Source organism: Coloeus monedula (genome assembly GCF_965178545.1).
Source record: "Coloeus monedula genome assembly, chromosome: 6".
Lineage (NCBI taxonomy): Eukaryota > Metazoa > Chordata > Aves > Passeriformes > Corvidae > Coloeus > Coloeus monedula.
In genome coordinates this window covers 43,409,187-43,434,443 of record NC_138786.1, presented here as the reverse complement: position 1 = coordinate 43,434,443, position 25,257 = coordinate 43,409,187, and the positions used below count along the sequence as shown (strand labels likewise).

At 39.6% G+C, this 25,257-nt stretch overlaps 1 protein-coding gene across 5 annotated transcripts in view; it reads right to left on the bottom strand.

Moving 5' to 3' along the window:
• NRXN3 (neurexin 3) overlaps positions 1–25,257 on the bottom strand; it is a gene marked incomplete at both ends in the record, with an annotated part of 923,636 nt that overhangs the window by 667,550 nt on the left and 230,829 nt on the right. For all 5 annotated transcript variants that reach the window (XM_082282834.1, XM_082282836.1, XM_082282835.1 and 2 more), the window contains one exon: positions 4,417–4,855. In XM_082282834.1, the coding sequence (XP_082138960.1) occupies positions 4,417–4,855 (439 nt within the window). The remainder of the gene's footprint in view (positions 1–4,416; positions 4,856–25,257) is intronic.

Below are 25,257 nucleotides of genomic sequence, written 5' to 3'. Positions count from 1 at the left end.
ATTAAAACTAATAAATACAAAGTCCTACACTTGGGTCAGAAAAGCCTCACACATAAGTACAGGCTAGCAACCAGCTGGCTAAGGAGCAACTCTGCAGAAAAGGACCTGGAGACATGGCAGACAACTTGAACATGAATTGGCACTGTGAACTTGTAGGGGCAAGAGACACAAGCTGCAGTAAGGTGTCCTGGTTCCAGCTAGAACAGAGTTAATTCTCTGCAGTAACTGGGAGGGACATGGCCAGGGGAAGCAAGTGAGCAATGTGATTTGGAGTGTCTCAATGGGACCACTGAATTGGAGAGTACCATTCCTAAGCCACAACATAAGGGAATCTCCAACTCCATAGAAAAGGACATTTTTCACCACAAGAGTGGCCAGACACGGGAACAGAAACCTCAGAGGGGTCTACCGGACTGAAGGCATTCAAAGCACAACTGCACACGACGCTGAAGAAAGCCTAGATTGAACTAGAAATCTTCAGAAGTTTGTCCCAAAGTAAAACATTGTACAGTTTTACACAGAAAGTTTTCTAATTTCCATTTTATTCAGGAAAATTGAGGGAGAGAGAGACAAACTTATCTCTGAAGAACATGGGCATACTGCACTGAGGCCATTCACATATATTTCAAGAAATTGTCCCAGCACATAAAATAATCAGAACATATAATACAGAAATATAATCAGGATATCTAAAACAGGTACAGAAAAGCAAAGTGACTTGTTTAAGGTCAGACAGTGCATCCAAAGAAAAACAGGGAACATAATGCACATCTCTCACGTTCCAGAGCACTGTACTCTTCTGAAGAACATTCAGCAGTTTCTGTGACGGGGACATCTGCCCACTACACATTCATCTAAAAATCAGCAATTCAATCTCCCTAGCATCATCACATCCAATTGCCTTGTCATTAAAACAGTCTGTCTTCGGAGACACTATCCAAGCTTTAAGATTAAGTCCACATCATTGCATTTTTATCAGACACCCCTACAATAAGGAAGGAGAGCTGATAGGGTTAACTCTAGCTATTGTCTCTGTGAGAAAGTACAGTCATGTACACACACTTTTTCTTCAGTTGTAAGAGGTGTCTTCTTCTGTGTTCTTAGAGAACTGCATATATGATACAGACACAAGGTATTCCATGTGTGTGAAGTTCAGTAATAATTAAGGAATAATGTCAGAGGCAGCAGAGTGTCAGAAGCAACAGAGGCATTACAAATTAGAGGCTCAAAGAGAACCACAGCTATTTGATGAATCATTTTGTATAAACAAGCTGGAGCACCACAGGCATTTTCTCTTTTATAAAATAGGGAAAGAGAAGATGTGACAATACCCATACTGTCACACAGGCAGCATGTCACAGAACCACGGGAACGCAGCTCCCCTTCCAGCATCTCCACTGCTACTTCTCAAAAGCAGCCTGTAGAGTACATACTACTCTAAAGCTTAGAACCAAAACACTGCAGGGCTGAGCTCTAGACAGCTGCTACTGCGGAGAGAACAAACATGTGCAAATGCCACAAAGGTAAAGAAACCCCCTAAAAGACAAGAAATATTGGATGCCATGATGTGTAAAACCTGGAGAAAGACAGTGAGATGATGAACAGAAATAGGCTAGACAGCAACCTAAACATTCTGAGTGTTTTGTACCCTGCAATAATTCCTGTAAGGAGATGGCACTAGTTTGGATGAACAGCACTTTTAAGACCAAGCTGCTGAGATGGAGAAATTCTGTATTGATCCTAGAAAGGAGCACTCACATAAGCTGACATCCTTTTTTTTAATTTTTTCCCTCCAAATCCCATGTTTGCCACTCTGCTTAGAGTAGATCCAAGCCCATCTTGAGAAATCAGAAGCATCTAAGCATCTCCTCTGCAGTGCCTTAGGTACTTTGTGCTGGACTAAAGAACAAACAGACCAAAACACCCCAGCCACTGAGGGCAGAACTGGCACACCAAACAGTGCACTGATACAACTGTAAACCACACTTTTCAGTAAGACTTTCAGTGTCTGATCAGGTGGGAAGTCATGCATGTTTTGTAGCTGATGACCAGATGAAAACATTGTCCTATGTAACATGCTCACTGTTACCTGGCTAGAAACTGTGACAGGTTTTGTGAACACTTGGTGGGAGCTTTCCCCAAGGACAGAAAGGTTACAGGACATTAGGTGTCCATGTCCATGCTGCCAGCTTCTGTCAGAGTAGAAGGACAAAAACAGGTTTTGTTGCTCTGGTGGCCAACACAGACCAAAGCATACACAAGGCCTAAGGGGACTAGAGATGCCACAGGTTATCTGAGCACGACTGCCAAGCTTCCCTGCCTTAGTGCACTGCAACAGTGAATATTTGGATTTTTAAGCTATTTTACTAAGATCAGCAGAATCTGAAGTTTCGGACTGTTAGAAAAACGGGAAAAAAGAAGGGGAGAGATGACACCTAATATAGGCCTTGCTGCTTTAGTAAGAAGAATCAGAACTTCTAGGTCACTAGCTCATTAAACTCAAATAGCTGTCTTTAGCCTCCATTAAGTAAATTAATTATTTCAGTTTCTAAATTATAGTCATCCGTACTGCGGGGGAAAAAAAAATCTTCAAGGTGTAACCATTCTCCAGTCCACACATGGAAGAAAAGCCTCGGACTAAACAAGAAGAGATCTTGAATTCCTTTCTCAGACCTATCCAAAGTGTCACTGGATAAGAGTGACTGATGCTTGCTAAAGGTACGATGGGAAGAAATCAATGCCAATATCCTGGTTTTCTCAGGACACAAGACATCAGTCATTAGGATCATTAACCAAGTATTCATTGTAAGCAGAGAATACACTTAAATAAAAAAAAAATAAAAAATAAAAAAAAAAAAGACAAGACATCACACGAACACATTCTTTCTTGTCGAGAAAACTGTTTCTAATTCAAAATCTGTTACCTCTAATCAGTGTCCAAAAAACCACAAACCTCCCTGCCAAGCGACAAACAAGTCAGTCCTACAGTGTCATCCATCAGGTAGCAATGCCGTCTGCCACACCCTCCTGTGAACGTGTCCGAATGAACGTGTGTCCCTCCTAGTAGGGTTTTGCAAACATTCTTTGCATAGAGCCTAGTGTCATTTCTGTCTCTTCTAAGCTGCTTCTTCAGGGATGAGACAGCACCCAAGTGAGCAAGCAAAACTGAAGTCAGTACGAAACACAACTAATTGAGTTTATCCCGGGAAGTTAATTAAATTTTAGCAATTTGAAAGAAATCAAAGCTCCATTTATTTATTTATGGCTTCCTTTGTAAAATGCTCCTATCGATGTCTTTAGGAGATAGCAATATAACCACACATATTAAGTCCAAGCAGAGCACCATGCCAAATACAAAGAAACTACTCACATCATCAAAGGAAAAAATAGCTTCAGGCAAAGACCTATTCAAACAGCTAGGCTTTGCATGGTATCTCAAAGTCAGCTTTTCTAAAAACTCAGGGGAAGCAAATTCTAGCACTGCTTTCTCTATATTGATGGTATTCAGCAACTGGAAACATAAAAGTAGGGACCTAAAACTATCATCTGGAGATCACCAGACAAATCTCAAATCCACTTGCAAATGCAAGCAAAATTCCTTTTTAAGTGAAGGCCTTGAGATCCCAATGGTTCAGATAAAATTGAAGTACAATTGCTATTCTCTAGATGAAGTTACAGTATTTGAGCATTTTTGTTTTCCCCCACAATTTCAGAGTACATCATGAGTAGGTTAGCTTGATATTTAGCACTGGAAACAATAAAAATATCTCTTGGCAATTGCATGGTAGTTGTATTTTTAGAAATAAACTAAAACCCATATTCAAAAATGAGAAACTGCAAAGAAAGAAAAGAAACGTCCACTGAACGCTGACTCAGATTTTAAGACTACAATCTGTCATCCAAGAGAGTAAAGAAACCTAATCAAAACTACAGAATACTAAAGGAAACAGAACGGGATGAAAATGTTGATTTGTTGCCATAATTTTGTTATTGGTTGCGCCCATTACTCTTATTTTTCTCACTACAACATCCCAAATGCAGAAACCCAAAGTAGATCAGTAAGAATTTCTCAAACTGAGAACAATGGTCCTAAGGACCTTAAACCTTACCATGGCCTATAAAGAAGTCATCACTGTAACTATGCATGCAATTGCAAAGATAGGTCCAGAATATCTGAGGATTGTGAATAAAACATTAATAGACTGTGATGTGCTATCCAATGTTCACACTAAACATTTAATGAAAACTTTGCCATTCACATCTTTGCTTTGCTGGATAAACATAACTGGAGTAACACTAAGCTTTCTAAAGGAGGTGACTGATACCTAACAGGTTTTGAATGTTCTGAGAATTAATACATAGCCCTAGGTCTGAATCTGAAATATGAATTTATTTAAGAAAAAGTTATAACTCCACCTGATCTTCCATCTCGCTGAATATCCACATGATACCACTCTCCATCATTGGCTTTCTTCTGGGTGGCCTTGACTTTAATGGTCCCAGAGCCCATGTCCAGCAGCAAGTAGAGGTTTCCATCTAGAAGCTCAACTGCAAAGAAATCTACCTTTGTATTTTTCTGGCTTCTGGTATCTTTCCTCTCCTGAGGCTTGCCATGGGTGAAAAGGATCAGTCCATTGGGTTCAGTGGTTCGGAAATCAAATGAGATGGAGCCCATCCTTTTGGTATTCCATTTAGGCAGGCTAATATAGGCCTCAGGCGTCTCAAAGCTGATGGGATCCAGTGTAGCCACATTTTCACATATGAATTTCACTTCCCCATAGATCTTCATCTTAGTATCACCAATCCGTGCCAAGCGAGACAGCTCCAGACGAATGTCGTTATTCTTATAAACAACCTGCCAGACACAAGGAAAAGTATCATACATCAATCCTGCATACAATACAAATACCCCAATTACTTTCAGCCATGGGAGATAAACTTTTCCCAAAAGGCAGTGGGGAGAAGAAAGGAGACAGCGCGAGTCTGACATCATGACAGAGGGGGTGAGTTGAACCAGGAGAGTGTATAGAAATGACAGCAATGGGTACTTTGCAATGGCTATAGATCAGATAAGCAGTCAGAAGAGAATATTTAACTGAAGGGCAGTGAGAACAATTAACTCTACCACAGGCCCACTCGGCTGTAAAAGCTTCTGTACATAAAATCCAGTGTGTGTCTGGTATCGTGCTGTTATATTTGCATAAATCCCATACAAAATACATAACAAAGTGTAACCTCCATGTCCATCTCTACTAGCCACAGCAGGGAACTTGGTACCACCACTGTCATTTCTCTATTATTCCTATAAGCCTACTTAGCTACTAGGAGAGAGATGCAAAAGAATTTCAGCAAGTTGCTGTGAACTGCTAGTGATTACCCTGTGGCTCCTAAAGAAAAAAATAACAAAGACTTAAAATTTCTCTGACCGAGAAATCTTAGATCACTATTGACACAAACTTGCCGTGGAGATATCTCTATAGCTTATCCTTGCTTCAAGAAACCCTCAATTTCTGTGCTAACAAATAAAAACCTGTGCATTTTCAGTTCCTGAACTCTCACTTTTCTTGGTTAAGGACCAGAACTGTGGGCTCTGTTGTTGCTACATGTATTGAAATTAGCCAAGAGAAGAGTGTCAAGCAGGCAAGCACTCCTGAGCATACTCAGGAGCCCAGACCTCCTACTCTTCTCTTTCTCCCAGGTACAGAATTAATTTCTGGAAAGCAGACTCTTCTGCCTGTGCCGTTCTCACAGAGGCAGGAACTGGAGAAGGCACAAAACTGAAATACTTGTAAACTGTACTTCATCTCAGTCACCTTCCATGCCTGCTAAATGCAGAGCTGGAACACATAGCAAGCAAAACCACTTCTGCAACTAGCACAATTTTTATTGAATTCTTGTTCAGTGATACTACTGAAGACTCTGATTTCTTCTAAGGAGTCATTATTCTAAAATACTTTATGTCTGTGTCATATAGCATATACATACACACATTTGATTTCTGCTTTCAAAATCCTATCAGCGTGAGTTGTCAGCAATTTATTACAAAAATAGAAGGGAATTGAGATATGCATTGCTACTTGTACAATTAGGACAGGAAAGTCAGAGAAATGTGTATGTGGTAAATATTAAAAGGCAAACAAGGGAAAGAATGATGCTTATAAATTAGGTGATTTCAGGATGAAAAAATAAATGAAATCACAATTCAGTACATTCATAGCTAGCAAAAATTTTCCAGCTTTCTCTAAGCATTAAAGGAGAATTTCACTAGTGCTGTCAGCACAGCATCAGATTTTCCTGTTGCAAAGGCAAAACACAGAGAGAAAGGAGAAGCCAGCTGTTAAATCCCATCTGGTGAAATGGCACAAAGCTCTAGTTCCTCCCAGCAGAGGACGGTATTGACCCACAGTAGCTTCTTTTGCTCCAATTCCTAATAATATGCTCTGCCCTCACACAGGCATCAGAAACATCAAGTCTATTAATATCTGCAACAGGGATAAAATGCATTTTCAATTTATGGGACTGTAGTAGTTTTATTCTACAGATTAATCATGTCAAATGCTCTCATTAGAGAGACCATACACCTCCTTCCACTGACACAGCAAGGGGGTGCATTAGAGCCTCCTCTCCTGCCAGACAATGAGGTGCACCTCAGTCAGACTTTAGCTCTGAGCACTGCATGAAGTCCTGTATCTGGTTCTCAAGGAGAAAGAAGAAATAAATAGAGCAACTAAAAGGATGGAACAGGATGCTTTATGAGGATAGCATGAAAAGGCCAAGCTCATATTTGGAGAGGACTGAGAAAAATATGATTGACGTTTACAGAAGATGGAGAAGGTTAATGTAGAACTGCTCTTTGCCAAACCCAGCAATAACAGAGTTAGAGGCACTTGCTGAAACTTGTATGAAATCAGAATAAAACGGATTTTTAGAAGTACTTATTTACACAAAGGGTAGTGAACTTCTGAAACTTGCTGCCAGGGAAGGTCATGGAAGCAGGGTGCAACATAGATGCAAAAGGAACCAGAAATAAAAATGGACAGCAAATAATCCACAAACTGATACTAAAGGAAAAAGGAAGGAGTGTGTCTTCCAGCAAATGAAAACCAACAGCAGTGGGTGCTGTGGGAATGTAAGGAAATGCGCCACTGATAGCAGCCATGCTCATGTGTTATCCCTAGACAGCACTTGCACCCTCCACTATTGGAGACACTGTACTGGGTGCATGGATTGACCATTCTTCAGGCCCACCAGGGCTTACAACTTTGGTGCAACACTGAATTTTTGGTTTCACCACAGTATGGAGTTGCTTTGTGGGCAGGAGAACACCAGGCCTGAATGAGCTACGGCTTTAATGATCCTAAGGTAGGAGCGCTGCCCTTATAGGATACCACTAACAATTGCTCAAGCCAGCACTCCTCTAAACTGTATCTTGACCCAGTCTTTCCATACATGAGGGAAGCAGACAGGTAGCACACTACCCTACATATGATTGATGGGTGGTGCTGGGTTGTATCTAGCCATGACTCAGTGATCTGTTTTCAGCAATCTCTGCGGGTTGCTGGTAGAGGGAATATCATATACACATAAGGAGCTGCCACATACGGCTGAGCCACATACAGGTTATATCTCCTTCCTTGATGTATTTGATACTTGAGTAACAGGTCCCATCTTTTCTGGGGAAATGCAGAGGGTTTGCCTCTGGGTTTTCTTGAGGTTTGATGCTGACTGCTTTGTGTTTCATTAGTCACACAAGTACCACAGCTGGAGAATCCTTGAGACAGAATGCTTTCAAAGAAACTAGAAAAAAATTACATAAATTTATTTGTAATCAAGAAAGTCACTAGCAATGACTTTGTCATTGTTAGCCTCAGAATCTGAGGCTAAGATTGAAAAGAACAGACCAAGAAAGCAAGCACAAAGTAAGACCTCGGGAAGAGAGGAGAAAGGGTGTTGAATAGATACAAGAGTTCTGAATTCAATCTTTTCAAAGAAACATATCCACCCCAATCTGAATCTCTGTTATTCAAGTGTTGTTCTAAATTATTTTCTTCTAAAAAACTCCAAGACAAAACATGTAGCTTGAGAAATCTAAAAAGCACCTATGTTTATGGAAAAAGTGCAAGCGTTTCCATAGCTGACTTGAGGTATTATTGACAGACATATTTGGACATCAACATCTTGATGTATAATCAAGTACACTGGCATTCTCCCCATAACAATAAAAGAAAAGTATAGAAATAATCCTTGGGTGTAAAACCAGTGTGAATCCTTGGCAGGAATGGAGAAATGCTAAGGCAGTTTCTGATAATGGCAGTTCAATTGTTAAACCAAAGGTTCAAGATTGAGAAGAGGGAATATCATTAAATGACTGGAATGCATGTCCCATAGTGGAGAACATTCAAATTCATTCTGTTTAATAGGTAGAGGTTAAAATGTGATTCGATTGCAATCTACAAGTACCTGTGCAGAAAATGGAATTTGGCAATAGAGGGCTCTTCAATGCATGTGACAAAGGGACAATGAGATCTGGGGGCTAGAGACTGAAGTTAGAGAAATTCACATTTTAAAATATTATGACTTATTTTTACGTGAGGGTAATTTCCTACTGAAATAATTTACTACAGGTTATGGTGTGTTCTCTGCTACTGGCAAATTTTAAATTAAAATAGTAACCTGTTTTCTCTAAAAGATATAGTGAGAGAGGAATTAATTATAAAGCAAATCAGCCTAGATTAACATAATGGCTCTTTCTGGCCTCATAACCTATGAATCTTTGTGTTTTAATGAAATCAACAGATGCTTCAGTTCAGTTTCCAGGACAGATGAAGCACATCCTTCCCAACTGCTAAAACTGCCTGGTAAAGGAGAAGATGCTATTGTCAGTTCTGGTCTGACTTGTCATCAGTGCTTTCAGTGAAGCTTTTTTCATATTTTTACATGTTTGTGATCCTACTTTAAAACGTTCAACTGAAAAAAGGAGGCAAGCAAAAAGTCTTGGACAAAAAACTTGATTCTATCATTCAAATACATAAGCTTCAAGAAACAGAAGAAATATAATTTCTTAGAGTCACCTGCTGCAAGCCAAAGAAACATTTTCATGTTTCACTGAGCAAGCTTTCTGCCAGCAGTAGAATCTACTATCTGCATAGCACTTCCTACCTTGTGGCCTGATATTATGAGCAACCTCTGAACTAACTTGAAGGCTCTTCAGTACATGCCAAAATACCTACTGAAACTCGCTCTTCTAAATTCAAATGAGACCATGACTGTCTCAGAATTCTGTTCCTCTCTAGGAGTTTTCTAGTGCCACACATGGCTTCCATAGCAAGTGAGAAATAAGCAAAGGAATTAAAGCAGTGCCCATACACCTGTCCATTTATGTTGGGTGCTTTCTGAACAATGCCAATCTTGCCTGTTTAAAAAGAGACAAGCTTGAGCTCATCCCAGGTTTGATATGTGTATCAGAGAAGGTCTAAGGAAGTCAAGGACGTGATTCCTGATACAGACATACACATCTCCTTTATTTTGGGAAGGAAGGTGGAAAAGAGAAAGGGGGAGAAAATTATTAGCAAAAGGTATCCACAGAGCTTTTGAAAAGTAATTTTCATTCCTCCAATCTTAAAATCACTTCATATTGCAAAAATGAGACAAGAATAAAGAAAATAATTGGTTTTTCCTTTTCCATGAGGACTGTTACAAAATACATTTTAACAAAGGAATATTGACCATAAAATGCCTTTGTTTAATAAATTAGACCAGTACAAATGGATGGTCAGGAAGGGGATAGTCCAGATACACATGGTCCTGATAATCAGCAATAGAATTTCATGACATCTAAAACATTCTGAGGGAAAAAAATATATACATTAAATCATGTTTCCTATAAATCTGCTGAGAAAGTAGAGCTTGTTTTAGGCAGAGCTAAAACAAATCCGCAATCTAGTTTTGAGGTTTCTTTAAAATGGCAACTTTGCATTTCTGAAGCATTCAAGGAATTTCTCCAGCTAAACTTCTTATAAGCTTCACTCATGGGTTAATGACAACTCTAATCAGATGGCTTTTCACAATGATGAAAAGCATCTCTCTGCAATCAAGTGAAGTTGCAGATAGCAAGGGAGCAACAAAAAGGAAAGAAAAATTATGTGCTATGTTTGGCCAGTAGCCAATATAAAAATTCCTCTCCAAGTTGGTGTTATTAAGCAGGAAACATGATTTTTGGTACAGGCTGGACACAGGCATGCTCCAAAGGGGAAATGGCCAACGATAGCCTGGCAAATTAGAACCATCATGAAAAAAAGCAATAACCTGAAGGCTGCATATATTTAGCTAGCTAGGAAGAGCACCTCTGAAGGCCAGCCAAATTGTTCACCTATTGCACCCAGGATATTGCTTTTCTCTGTCACAGGCTGCACCCCTCCCCCAGCTGCCCATATCAACTCTCCCAAAGGCTAAATGCTAGATACTCAGGCTAGAGCCCAAGACCTCTTTAAAGGCACTTGCACATAACCAAAAAAAGTTCCTACAGCAAAAAAAAATTACACTTTGTCCATTGGTTTATTAGACCTGAGTTTCTCTAGCCTGCCCTGACAAGCATGAAGAAACAAACACACCAGATTAGCAGCACTTTACTTTGTGCTTGGGGCAGACTATGTATGAAGCAATCCAAGACTTCAGTAATGGGTACCTAAAGTTCCTACACTTATTTAAATACCTCTACATGGACTGCAGATACCTGGTCTAAATATATTTGATGTTTTACTGGGATGACAACTGTATTCAGGTAATAAACACCATCACCATTACCCATACTGAAAGAGTTAATTTACCTATTGTGTAAAACAATACATTGAACATTGCTGAAAAGTAACTGAAAGCAAACAATCAAGACTCAAATATGATTTGTGAAATGTTGAATAGAGCAATGTAAATCTAGATTTCATCTGAATTATGTTTAAGAAAGAATATGTGTTCACCCAGCGCTGAAGAATCCATTCAGTGCATGTAGCTTGGTTTGCAGCTGCAGTGTGAGCTGCAGGTTGAGCTCTGGGTGGGAGGAACCCAAGGAAAGAGGCCATGAACTGCCAACCCTTTGGACAACATAGAGCATGGGAACCTGTGGCCCAGCCAGGTGATCAGCTACTCAGAGACACAGCAGGAGCCAATGACTCCAGACTTTGGGGCACTTAGACTGTGGGGCATAAAAGCCCAGGGATTCCTTTGTTCAGGGCCCCTTAGAGGCACCAAACTCAAGCTGTTATTTAGTTATTGGACCAAGATTAAACTGTTTTAAGGATCCAGAGATTTGATATTCTGCTATAGGAAACCCAGAGTTGAGCTGGTAAGGAAACCTTGCCTGACCACGTGAGAATGGTACGTGTAGCTGCAAAGGGGTCTCTACCTAGCTTAGGTGTTGCGTGTGTGACTGCCAGAGTGGCTAGCTCCTGGATGGTCAGATAGGAAAGTTTCCTTCACTCCACGGTAAAAATAGGAGTATGGTGAATAAAACACCTAAACAATAAGGCAGAAGTATTTCAAGCTTCCCTACAAAATTTTTTTCCACCTTACAAATCAATTATGGTTTCTGAATAACTTCAAGTTTTGTAGAAAATTCCAGAAGAGAAAAGAGATTGATTTAGTTTCAAAAGACTTGCAGGAAGATACAGAGAAGCACTCCCTAAAGTCAGATATAAAGGCATTCAAGGTGCCAGTAAAACAGGAGTGAAAAAGGCAGGGTGGAATTTCTTTAACTGGTTTCATGAAAATGTTTCCTTAACAGATAGAGAAGACAGAGGACCCAGGGCTTCACTGGGGTCACAACTGTCCTTTGATTCCAAAAGGGAAATCACAATGGCCACATGGCCATCAATGACACAGCAGTAGCTGTGGAGTCTGCATACAACCAGGCACAGGCATGTGGCCATCGTGATGTCACTGCAGACCCCACAACTGCATCCTGAGATAAACATGAGGGGAACATTAGAAATTATATATATTTATTTGTGAAAACTCATGACACTGTCTAAATTGGGAAGAAACCTTTTTATAGTTGAAAGAGAAATGCTGCTGAAGGATTCTATAGCCTCAAAGGCTAAAGCAGTTTCCTCATCTAAGAAAAAGGCAGCAATAAGAATAAGTAGAATTGGTTTCAGCATTAACTATGATTTGAGGATGAATGCTCTTTTGCGATGGAAGCACCAAGTTCTCTTCCTTCCTTGCTACACAAACTTCAAGTTCTACAAGAAGTGAAGAAAGGGATCACAGGAAATGTTATCATTTCTATATTTCTTAAAACATCACTTTCCTACAGATTTTTCTAAGCAACGGTAAAAAAGCATCTAAACTCAGTATCTTCTAAAGTATATTCCTCATATCACAGCAGCCACCTTGAGACTGTGGAACTGGTTTTGCAGAAGTGCTCATCAGCCAAAATCTGTAAGTGAATACAAGGAGATACTTTGTCTTTACTGCTAAAGCTAAAAAATACTCTGAGAAATCAGATTTAGATTTCTCATTCTGTTTCCAAAGCAACTAGCTGATTGTTAATACAAATGTAGAAAACTAACTGTCTCGTATTTGACAGTAACATAGTTCACCTTTGTGTCATAGCAAAGTGTTTAAGGCATTTCACTGTAGATTCAGGTGCACAAAATGAACTTTCCTCTTGTTTATGTTCTATTCAACCTCCATTTGGCCTAGTAACAGAGAAGAAAAAAGCTGCAGGACAGGGACAAGTCAGCCAGCTGTGATGTTCCTCACCTATGCCACAGACACAGATATACCTCATGTTAGCCCTGAAAAGCAATTTGTACCTTAGATGTATTTCTGGTTATAAGGACATAGAGAAGATATGTCTGTACTTTGAAAATATTCATCCATATACAATAATGAGGAAATTCTCAGTTTTACACTGAGCCTAGTGCAGAGGTAAAACAAAATAGATGAAATAAACACATAGCTACACAAAGAAAATCATTCATTGGGTGGGTTGAAAGATGCATGCTGGAATGTATGGAGACATATAAAGAGATAGTGCTGTACTCTGCTGGGGATCATCTCCATTTTGGAGAATTGTACTTCAAGAAAGGAGTGGAACTACTGGAAAGAGTTCTGACAAGAGCAATGAAAGTAAGCAGGGGTCTAGAAAATAAAAAAAAGTTTGAAAGGAGACACTATAAAGTGTTCAAATAGAAAAGGGCTGCTACAAAGCAGAAAGGAACAACTTCTTCTTTGTACCCATGCTGAAAAGAACAAGAAATAATTGGCAAAAAATCACAGCAAGAAAGTGTTAGAAAAAGGGTTTTTTTTAATTTAAGAACAGTGAAGCATTGGAAGAGATTGTCTGAAGAGCAACGGTCACTGGAGGCTTTTTAAAAAATTGTCAAGACTCACTTAGATGTCATTGATTTTGTTTTGGGACAGTGGAAGTGTAAAGGAGTAGATAAAACTAGAATGGACCATGAGAGGTTATTTTCTATGATTCTGTGTTGGGGGGTGTGGGAAGGGTAGAGGAACATGTGCAAGAACAAATTACTATGGATCTAAGGACTTACCTAGTGTTCAAGCACAGAAAGTAAGGATAAACCTTATATTAACACAATATTGACACCTCACAATTTTGAAGAGCTTAAATTTAAAAATTACCTTCCTAGTGAATGAAGGCTTGAGAGCTAAAATAAAAAACAAATAATTACTTTAAAAAATTTTTTTCTAAAAAATCATTATCACAGCAGCTTCATTACCAGCATGCAGGAGTTGACTTCAATTACATCCAGCTCTGTAGTGAGCTTATACAGACATTCACCAGTTACAGAATACTCTGCCCCTCCCAAATGCATCCTGAAATCTCAGATTTGTCTAGCAAGCACAAGCTAAATCTGTCGAGCTTGGTTCAGTGATGATTAAGTGAGGAAATGATTACTGTCAAGTGTCTTAAGAATTTCATCTGAAAGGCTGAGAGGAATTATTTTAGGATGGCCCCATTGATCATCTAAGGCTTGAACCTTATTACACTGAAAAGTCTATCAGACAATGACTTAGCAAATAACACTCTGTTTAGTGATATCATTGTATTTCAAATCCACCTAAGGTTGTGCAAGTACAAAAGACCTGTCTCAGGAAATAGATCTGTTTAGTATGGCTGGGTGAATGCTTCCATCAGAAGCATTCTTTCTAACACAGAATTCCATTTGCTTCACAGAGAATTAGCAATGAAATGCTTCACTACAATCTGTAACAACCCAAAAGGGCAAGTTTAGTTTTATCAAACTTAACAGAAAAACTTTTGCATGAATTTGACTGGTTTATGTTAACCAGTATTTTTCAGGCATTGCATTTACTTGCAATTTGCCTCTGGTCTCCCTTCCCTCAGGAAATACTTTCACGTGACACAATGTCAGTGTCCCACCTGACATCATCAGAGACATATGACTGGTTTTCCCACAAAGCAGCTTAACCAAATACTCTGGTCCCTCTGGGAGAAGAGACACAAGGGCCCTACAGGACACATGAACTGCACTGGACAGGAAAATACAGTTTGTGTTAAACTGGCTCCAGATTATTTGGGGTCAGCTCAATAATCAATATGAAATAATTTGATTCAGAAAATATCAGAATGTTACATGTGAATTCAGTTTTACATATTTCATGGATTTACATTTTAAAAAATTAATGTTACCAGTAGCAATGAAAACAAATGTCAGCTGGAGGAAACTCCTTTGGACCTACCTTCCCTAGCCAGTATGCCTTGGGGCTGCTTCACTAGAATATCCCTGGTAGGTACAAGAAGGTAGTTCAGTCTCCACATGCCAGGCAAGCATTAGTCTCTCTGCTGAGGTTTCCAATGTAAGCAAAGCAAATGCTAAGCAAATTGTGCCAACCACAGCAGCATCTTCTATGTTTTTGTCACTTGCCCAGCAAAAATCAATTTGAAAATATTTAGCATTACATATGGGAGAGCACATGCTCAAAAGTGAGCACTGCTCAAGTAACAATGAGATTACAGCAACAGAGGAAGCATTTAGTGGATTTAGTATTGTACAGACTAAAAGTGGTGCCACTGCAGCAGCATGGTGTCTGTGTTGTAGCTCTAGAAGCTGAGGGTGCTGCATCCCAGCATGTCTCCCTCCCTCAGCCTTAGCACAAAGGTCTCAGGGGCACTGACATCTCACTCCATCTGCAGTGTCGCCCAAAGAAGAGGCACGCCTTCAGCTAGGCTCTCCTCCTGTGAGGGACCAAAGACACTCTGGGTCTGCTGAAGATCTCCCATTGGCAGGATAACATTATCCCATGGCTGACACCCGTCTGTCACAGGTCCAGATGGACTGGTGAGGAGGAGAAGGACTGTCTCCATATGTCTAGCCCAAAATACGATGGCATTCTAAACTTCTTTTTTAATGCCTCTCTTTTTGCCCTGTGCCATAACTTGCCAACACTGACATCTCTCCAGGATCTCTCTGCTCATCTCTCTTCAAATTCTATGGCATGGAACATAGCTCAAACCCTTCAAAGGTAGGATTCCCCAACCATTTATCTGCACTGGGCCTTATGTTGTGTGAAAACAGGGATGTGATGAGCTAACTACTTGCTTGAATATTTGCTGTAGTGGGCAGGGAATGTAGTTAATTCCCTACCTGCAAGAGGCATCAAGAGAAAAATACTGTCATCTTATAACCCCCAACCTGATGTGAGAAAAAGAACCATAAGCACTTTTATATCTTTCTCTCATGTGTATCTAAAAACTCTCTTATCTGTGACCTTCATCTCTAAGCTTGCAGCACTAATAAAAAAAAGAGGGGGGGAAACTTTAAAAAAAAAATTCAATACCTATCTTCTACTTGGGACTGAGCCCCAGTTGCCATAATGCCAAAAAGCCTAGTTGATCTATTCATCCAGAAGCCACCCAGCTGCACCAGTCACAGCTTTAGTGCACAGTGCAACACTGTCTGAGAGCAATAAAGGAAGGCTTGAAATGGGACAGTCCCCCCTCAGCTGTTCATATGGTTTCATCTTGCCTCCAGAGAAACTCTTACTAACCAAATTCTCCCCTGCCCCCACCACCTTTACAAGTTTCTTGGGGAAGAGTACTCATACTCTTCCCAGTGGCACTACTAGGGTTCACCAAGGCTGCTGACAAAACTTCACCTTCATCCCTTGCTTTGATCTGGAAGTTGTGTGCATGGAGCGCAAGTCCAGCAGCTCCCGGGGGACAGGAGCGGATATGCAAGCACTCAGCACAGCCAGAACTGCTGCCACAGTGAGAGAACTTCAAGGAAAGCACATGAAAGCAGAAACAAAAGCAAATACGGGTGACGTTTTCCAGTGGAAGCACTGAAATGAGAAGCAGGAATGGAGACAGATGAGGACCTCAGCACCCAATTCAGCACCAGATTACACTTCCTTCTCAAAGTAGGTGGGCTGCTGCAATCAGGAGGAGAGAGAGCTCTTCAGAAAGGAGAGAGGTCAGGACTGGAGTCAGCACTAAGCACCAGACAAAAGAGACACCTGATTAGCTGGTTCCCAGCACAAAGGGAGCTAAAAAAAAAGAGCACACCATTGTAGAAATACTTTCTACAATAAATTCCTACAGAGCAGTCTAAGTTACTCTGTGAATATTAGTGTCTTGGCTTTAGTTTATTTAATATTGTACTATCTTCCACTCCCTCATTAAGGGCCACTATCCCTGATTTTGAGAAAGTGAAAGAGGGAACTGAATTCATACAAGTCAATAGATGGCAAAAAAGAATATTTCTTCTTCCTAATTACTGCCCTGTGCCTAAGGCATAGCTGGAGAAAAAATTTTGGTAACACATATCAGTGCAAATAATCTACTATTCTCTTTCAGTTTTGAAATTCTATTATGTAAATACTGAACAGTAGTAAACATTTCTCTCAGTTTGTTTACTTTTGTTACAATGCCATTTTAATGCACCCAGGCATGGGGTTCCTATCTCCACTGTGTGGAGCCCAAGGAAGACTGATCTCAACATCTAAGAAAGCTTCTTTGATACAAGACTAATTTACTTACATTTTCTGTTTAGCTCAGTACTGTCTTACTGCTTAAGAATTATCTATACCAGATCTTAAGCAGAGCAATAGAGCTTACATTCATCAAACACTTGCAGGCATAAAATAAAATCTGCCTTAGCTACTCTTGTGGGAATTCACCTAAACCTTTCTGTTTAAGTGGACTTCTCTGTAGAGGTTTAATTCCCACCAACCTTTTCCAGCCTTTACAGACCACTGAGGTACTACTGTGATGGCAACTGTCTCAGAACATGGTGAACTTCCATTTCTGGAGTTGCCTTTTTTGGAGGAGGGGACTGAGAAGAGGGCTCTGTTATTGTTATTACCGAGACCACCTTGACCAGAATACAGAAATTATTGTTCTGTCTATGTGGCACTCAAAGAACCTACTGTTTCTCCTCTACAGCAGTTTTATTCTCCTTGCACTGAGCAAACACTATCAAAAATAGCAAAATACATAGAAATCAGTCAGCCATTCTTTTTCTAGTATATCAAGAAAACTTGTCTGTGTGTTTTACTGGCAGCTGAAGGGAAAAAGAAGGGAATAAGAGAAAATGGCTGACATAGTCACAAAACTTGAAAAAATTCCTGGAAGCAAAAACTCATATATATTCCTCAGTGAAGGACTGGTTGGATTTTTGGACATGTAATCAACCTACATGCTATATTTGTTTGCCTGGATGTACTGACATATATTTACTTATCCATATACTGTGCATAGATGTATAAGAAAGCACATGTACTTATGTACTCACGTAGAGATCCACACTGGTAGTTACTGAAGGCATGTATGTGGGTTTGTACACATTTGTAAACAGTACCTGCATGCACTCTGCTCTATGTGCATATATGTGTATGTGCGTATTCATGTCTTCACTTGTGATTTTTAGGCTATGCTGTTGTGATTTAACCCTAGATAGCAACAAAGCACCACATGGGAGAGAATCATAACTAAAATAAAAGGTACAAGCTATAAGCTGAGGTAAGAACAGTTTAATACTACTACTACTACTAATAATAATAATAATAAAGATGAAGAAAAAGGAGACAACAAAGGAAAGAGGAATAAAACCCAAGACAGACAAGTGATGCACCACACAATTGCTCACCCCCCCCAACTGATGCCCAGCCCAAGTTTATCCAGGACCGTAAAATTAGCATTAGAAGAATGCACATCATCTGCATGCAGATCCCCACATTCTGTTCTTATGCAGCTCCGTGACCAACAAACTGCTTGGCATTCTAGTAACTGCTGTCCTTCTCTTTCCCTGAAAGTAGCTCACAAAGCAAAAGCATATCTTTTTATGGAAACACTGTGCTGGTTTGGGCTGAGATAAAGTTAATTTTCTTCACAATGGCTGGTATGGGGCTGTGCTTTGGATTTGTGCCGAACACAGGTTGATAACAGAGAGATGTTTTTGTTATTGCTGTGCAGGGCTTACACAGAGCCAAGGCCTTTCTGCTTTCCATATTGTCACACTAGCAAGGAAGTTGGGAGGAGACTCAACCAGGGCAGCCAACCCCAATTGCCCAAAGTGATATTCCAGACCATCATGCTCAGCATAGAAAGCGGGGGTAAGGAGGAGGAGGGGAGGGACATTTGGAGTGATGGTGTTTGTCTTCCCAAATCACTGTTACATGTGATGGGGCCCTACTCTCCTGGAGATGGCTGAACAACTGCCTGTCATGGGAAGCAGGGAATTAATTCCTTGTTTTGCTTTGCTTGCATATGTGGCTTTTGTTTTTTCTATTAAATTGTCTTTATCTCAACCCATGAGTGTTCTCAGTTTTGCCCTTTTGATTCTCTCCCCCACCTTGCTGGTGGCTGCGCAGTGCTTGGCTGCTGGCTGGGGTTAAACCACGACAAACGCCACGCAAGGATGGAGTTACCATTTCCTAGAGAAAAGACTGGTGAAGGTGAGATTACACCAGAATACTTTTGACTGAAAATTCAGCCTTTCCACACCCTCCAGTATACCCAGAAGTAAGATATCAGTTCAGAAGATGCAACTAACTTTGCTGTACATGGGACAGCAATGGGACTTTGCAGAACCTAAGCATGCTCCTTCATACATTTCTCTTTTTTTCACATTGGCAAGGGCAAACCTGAAAGAAGCACAGAAGAGGGAGGAAACAAAGGAAATGACAACAGGGGCTTTTGAGTATTTCTGATGTAAACTATACTGGATTGGGCACATTATTGCCTATAGTCCTGTTCCAAATAACTCAATGTCAGCTCTGATTATTTTAGTATTTCAAATAGGCAATTAAGAAAAAGGAAAAAAAGCCACAAAAACCACATGAAAAAGCCCCATGTGTAGAATATTAAGAGGAAAATGCTGAAAAGTACATTGCTAGAGAATATGTGTTCAGCCCATGATGCTTCCCAGCATCGCTGTGTCCTGCCATTCCCAGGCAGTCATTGTTCTGCTTGGCTTGGGTCCTTCACACATAAGGCACTCAAAAGGAGAGGATTAGTGGTGATGATTACGGCACTCTGAAAGTGCTGCTGTTTTCTACACTTTTCTATATTCTTTTTTTCTCTTTCTTTCCCTAGGGCAATACACTTTGAAAGGGTTGCATTTTTCAGCTACCCCATGCTTCCCCATTTTGCTTTGGGAGCAATATAGATAGTAAGTAAACAGGCAAGTTTTTTCTCTAACTCCTCAGTCACTCTGTCATAAGGTCTGTATGGTTTTGTAACACAATTTCTTTGCTCTCCAAAGCACAAGAATCTCATATTGTTCTGGCACTCACACGCCTGACACCTCTTACTGCAAACCCATCATTTGCATGCAGGTCTATCAACAAGCATTACTAAGGGTAAGAATTATTTCCCAAGACCTTCTATAAGGAAAGATGGGTTGGAGACGTCTGTCCCAGGTCCCTCACAAAGCCACAAAAGTTCAGAAGCCAGAGAACACAAAAGTTCTCAACTGCTGTTTCTGCACTGTGCTACAAATTTGTTTTGTCCTGCATAGGCTAACGTGCCTCTTAAAGGCAGATCATCAGCCTCTTGCCATTTTCTTCCTTGCTTATGTAGAAGTATTAGACCCTGGAAGTTAAACTCTAAAATTAGCTTGAATCAAGAAAATAAACCCCCTCATGTTAATCACGTCCTGCAGACTTGGCTTGCATGCTCCTGTAAGAGGTATAAGATGCATAGTCACTGCCTTCTAAAATCAAGTTTCATTTTGCCAGACTGAACGTAAAATCTACGCCACTAAAGGAGCATTACTATCACATTATTCCTACTGTTACTACAATTACTATTGATTATTACATGTTGAAGACACTGGTGAGGACAGGGAAGTGAGGAGGTAGCAAATGGCAGTGACCAAACTGCAAGTGACAGTTTCCACTAGCACAGAGAAACATAAGGATCATCCTATACCATCAATTACCAAAAATTTAGGACTGCAGGCTTATTTCAATGTCCTAGGATCCCTTGGATCAAAAAAATAAGGGCAAGAAGAGGAAATATGCAAACAGATATACTTTTCTTTGAAGTTTCTTATACTTTTATTGAAGAAGCATTATTAATAAAGCTTTCCAGGTGCCAGCGAGAGACAGACTGAGGCAGCACACTGGGGAAAGTGACACTGCCCAGAAACTTTCAGTCCTACCTCAACTGAACTACAACCACAGAGCAACTTCCAGATACTACATAGTCATGACACCTAAGGTGGTTTTTTGGAAAAGAACAATAAGATAGCTAAAATTCAGATTACTTACCACTTTGACATGCATATAATAATATATACTCAGACACAGTATTTCAGTTCAGGCCATTGCTAGATTATAGGTTTAGGATCAAAGACTGTAAGTAACTCTCACACAATGGGAACCGTATCTAAGCCTTCCAAATAGGGACTATGAAAAGAGCATGCATGCCTTGGTGCATAACCAATTGAACATGAAATGCCTTTGTAAAGCAGTTCTGAAGGGGGTGAACTGTGATTCTTCAGTGTCAAAGTAGGAAACTATCAAGAAAGTACAGACAAAAGCCACTGATTATATATATAGCATTAGTGAAACCACTTAATAATACTGTGGCCTGTTATCTTGCCTATGTTTTTAAAAATATGTTAAAAAATATCAAAGAACACAAAAAACCTTAATCTTATACTATTCTGGGTGAGGTGTCCAACTAATTCCATTTATTTCATCCAAAGGTAGGTTACAAGCTGATCCAAATCTACATGTTACAGGAATCTCCATCTGAGAGAGGAGATCTGCTTTAGTTTAAGAGATAAAAGCATAATGATAAAGCCAAATCACAACTATTCAGGTTGGAAGTAATGTGCAACATTTCCTAGTGATCCAATGGAAAGATGAATTCTTTAAATCACTATAGGATGCACTAGTGGTTAAAAAAAGTTGTACCTTGATACAAAAGTCCATCATAACACCAAGATAGCAATTTTTTGTTTAAAAGGTTCAGCTTCTAAAATTTATGAAATATGCAATATTTTTTCTCTGTCAGATATAAATACATGAAGAACCTAAGTGTTTATATCACAAGATGACAAAAGTATTTCGCAATCCATGAGAATAAAAGAGGATGTTGATCAGCTACCAGGAATAAACATGTTTTATTTTTAATTTCACAGACTTGGGCCACTTGCTCCACTTTCTTAAAAGAGCTGAATGAGGAGATTTATGATCACTGGGGTTTATTTTTAATCTTGGAATAAAAGAAAGATAACAGAAGAATAAAAGAATGATAATGTTGTGTGAATGTTTTAAAAAGCCAAACAGGACAAGATGTATAACTATAGAATGGTTTAGCCTGGAGGAAACATCAGCCCTGGAGGAAATAGCACAACAGCTTCTCTCTGAAGTGTTTAATAAAAACATTAAAGGAGAGGAATACAATACTTAATGTCATTAGATCTTCCTTTGTAAAAGGAGCTTTTTTCAAATAAACCTAATATAATTTGAATGACAGTGGTGAAAGCACAGATGAAACATTTTTTAAGGTATTTGGCTGAACACCAGAAGACAATCCTGTTCAAATAAACAGCATATAATAACAAAACTGGGCATAATATTAGATAGATAGATAGATAGATAGATAGATAGGTAGGTAGGTAGATAGATAGATAGATAGATAGATAGATAGATAGATATAGATAGATAGATCGATCATCAGTCCTCAGCTGACAAGTCTCACAAAGTATTTGTCAGTGGGGTAGCACTATTGATAAAGGGTATTTCTAATGCACCATAAGAATTTATGTTTGATGCAATAGTATTAAATATTTTATCAATTACCTTGAAGTAAATATAAAAAGCACTGAAGCTGATACTTGAAGGTAACACCAAGTTTGGCAGACCACTGAACAACCTTAATGACAGATCAGTCATACAGTGTGATTCGTAGCGCATGGAAGTCCAGGCCCTTTCATTCCAAGCAGCTTTTAAAACATTTGAATACTCAAATATATACGCTTAAAAACATAGAAGACGGGCCATGAACTACAGAACCATGAAGGGGAAGCTGCAAGGGAGCTGCACCTTTGAAAAGAATTCAGAAAACATCCGAGGAGAAAATGTGAGCCTCCAGTAAAATACTATGTGCAAAAGGGCAGTACAGTCTCAGGACAAATGACTAGAATAAGCAATATGCAGCACTGATACCATATGCACTGTAACCCTAGGTATCATTCTAATGTCTACATTTTCTTAAAGAAAGGACTCTAAATAGTTGCAAAGAATATATCAAGCAGCTTCAACAGGATTTGAAAACCAGAATAAATGCCTTAGCATAAAAGACAAGAAGCTCCATTGGTTTATTTTTTCGAAAGACAAATAAAGAAAAGACTTGATTACTGCAGATGAAGTAAAACCACCACATTTCTGAAGCATCGTTGTTCCAGTAGAAAACTGCATCAAAAGGATCCACATTTAGGGGGCATTGTCAAGACAAATTCCAAACAGATTAAAGGCCCAATTGCTTTTGTAGTAGGAGGTGGTTAACCAACACAAAAACTTAAAAAGAGGTCCAAATTTTTAGATGTAATGTGGGGGACACAGGAGAAAGTGAGGCTTGGTGTTTGCTGTTTATGAACACTCTGAATCAACGTATAATTGGGGATAATTAGATAATCACCTGAAGGCTGAGCTAGCTGAGTATGGAGGGGGTTTTGCACCTTAAAATTCTCTGATATTTTGAAACCCTTACATGCCACAAATCCCTCAATGAGGAAGAGGACATATGACTACGGACTCAATTTGAGTATCAGGCGTTTGTATTCTGCTGAGTTAAGCAATAGATCGGGTATTATGTTTCCTGGTTTTTATTTCTGATCCTGCCACTTGTCTGTTGAATAACTTTGGCCAGTTTTTCACAATTTTTTAGTTGAGAAAGTGTTTAATTCACTCAGTAGTGCTAATACATGCAATTCTCCAAATAATTATTTTCAATTTAGTTGCTTTTTGTTTTTATATGTTTGCTGCTAAGTCTACAGTACCCAAAATGCAAAGAAACCAAGGTGCAAAGAGAAGTTTTACTTGTCCTTAAGACATCTTTAGGAGCAGTAAACAGAACACAGAAAATGACAGTCACAGTCCCATGGAGAATAACTCTTCGTAGAAACGTTTCCAAGTTAATACACTGAAGGGAACAATGGGACTCCTGGCATGAGAAGATGGACAAGGTGACCTGACAGATGTTTACTATTTCTAATATCTGTTATTCTCTGGAGTTTGTCCCAGTAGGGTAAACACTTTTCATCCCTTTTTTACATAGCATCAGTCCACCGTTCTGAGAAAGTAAAAAATGCTCCTTGGGTTTTAAGTCTCCTGTAAAAGACAACTCCAGATGGATTCAGTGCTCTGAAAAGGGGTCCAGTTGGCAGTAATAAACCTTCTTAATAATTACTTCCACAGTTACAACCACAGGGAAAAAAATACAAATGTTCACTGTCTGACAGTCAGTCATGGATGAAAAAATCCCCAAATCCAGGATAAGGCTTGAGAGCTGTCTACTGCTACCACAGGCCATATTGATCCGGGGAGATTTTCCTATTGGAAATCTCCCTCCAAACCTTTACAGAATTCCCAATTCTGTGCATGAAAAGATCATATTTACTGAAAGACAAATCCTTTTACAATGCAGCTCAACAAGCAGAGTTGTAAAACTACTTCTAATATAGTCATTTCTGATCAATTGTTCTGGGGGCCTTAATAATTACAAATGGTAAAAGAAGGCAAGCAAGTCTTGCACTTTCCTGCAAACATCTGGGATTCATCTAGCCCTCCTTGTTTTTCTTTTCACTTAAAGCAACTTCCTCAAATGTAGGCTGCCTACACATATGAACTCATTTTCATTCAAGGAGGCATTATTACACCTCCTGCCAACATGAGGCACTCCAGCCTTGTCTAAATCCTTCTGTGTCTGCTCCTCCAGCTCTTCCTAACACATCTACGCATTGCTGCACAAACCTGCATGTCAAACTTCATACCAAATTGATTCTTTGCTGCCTTCACCCTCGGCTGTGTACAAGCCTTCCAGAACATGACCTTGCTATGCAATACTTGCAATGAAGGGATTATGTGTACTACAGCCTCTGGTGGGCTGTGGCACACTGTAGTTAATATAAGGCAAAGCAAACGGAATATCAACTTGGAAATACTGCAGGGAACCTAGAAATAGTGTACCTGTATCAGGAAATATTTAAACAATAAATTCTCCACAAACATATAAAATAAACATTTAAAACATATAAAATTCTCCATATTACATTGGATCAGTACCCTATATCTGAAAACCACCTCCTCAAATACCCAACCAAGTCTAACAGAGCATCTGTGTAGCAATACCCACCCATCAAACCATTTCACAGACTCCACTTATCTGGGGCTGTGAGAGTCTGCATGCAGAAACTGATGTCTTTGTATTTCATACACCATCAATAATTTTTCTTCTGTGAGTTTTTCCAGGCACAGTAACATCCCATGGCAAGGACTTCCATTACTTTAATTGCCATCATATTTCTTTTTGATTGTTCTGAAGCTTGCCCTGCCTTTGTCTTTTGATGCCACTTAGTCACTGTATTCGAAAAGAAACAGAAAGTACACTATGATTCCCCACTGTCATACCCTTTTTCCGTCAGTTCTGTTACAAAGAGCCCCAGACTGTAATGACAGTTCTTGTACAGAAGTCTCTCTGATAACCTTTGATGATCTTTGTTGCCATTCTCCCCTTTCTGAGATTAAAATGACAGGATG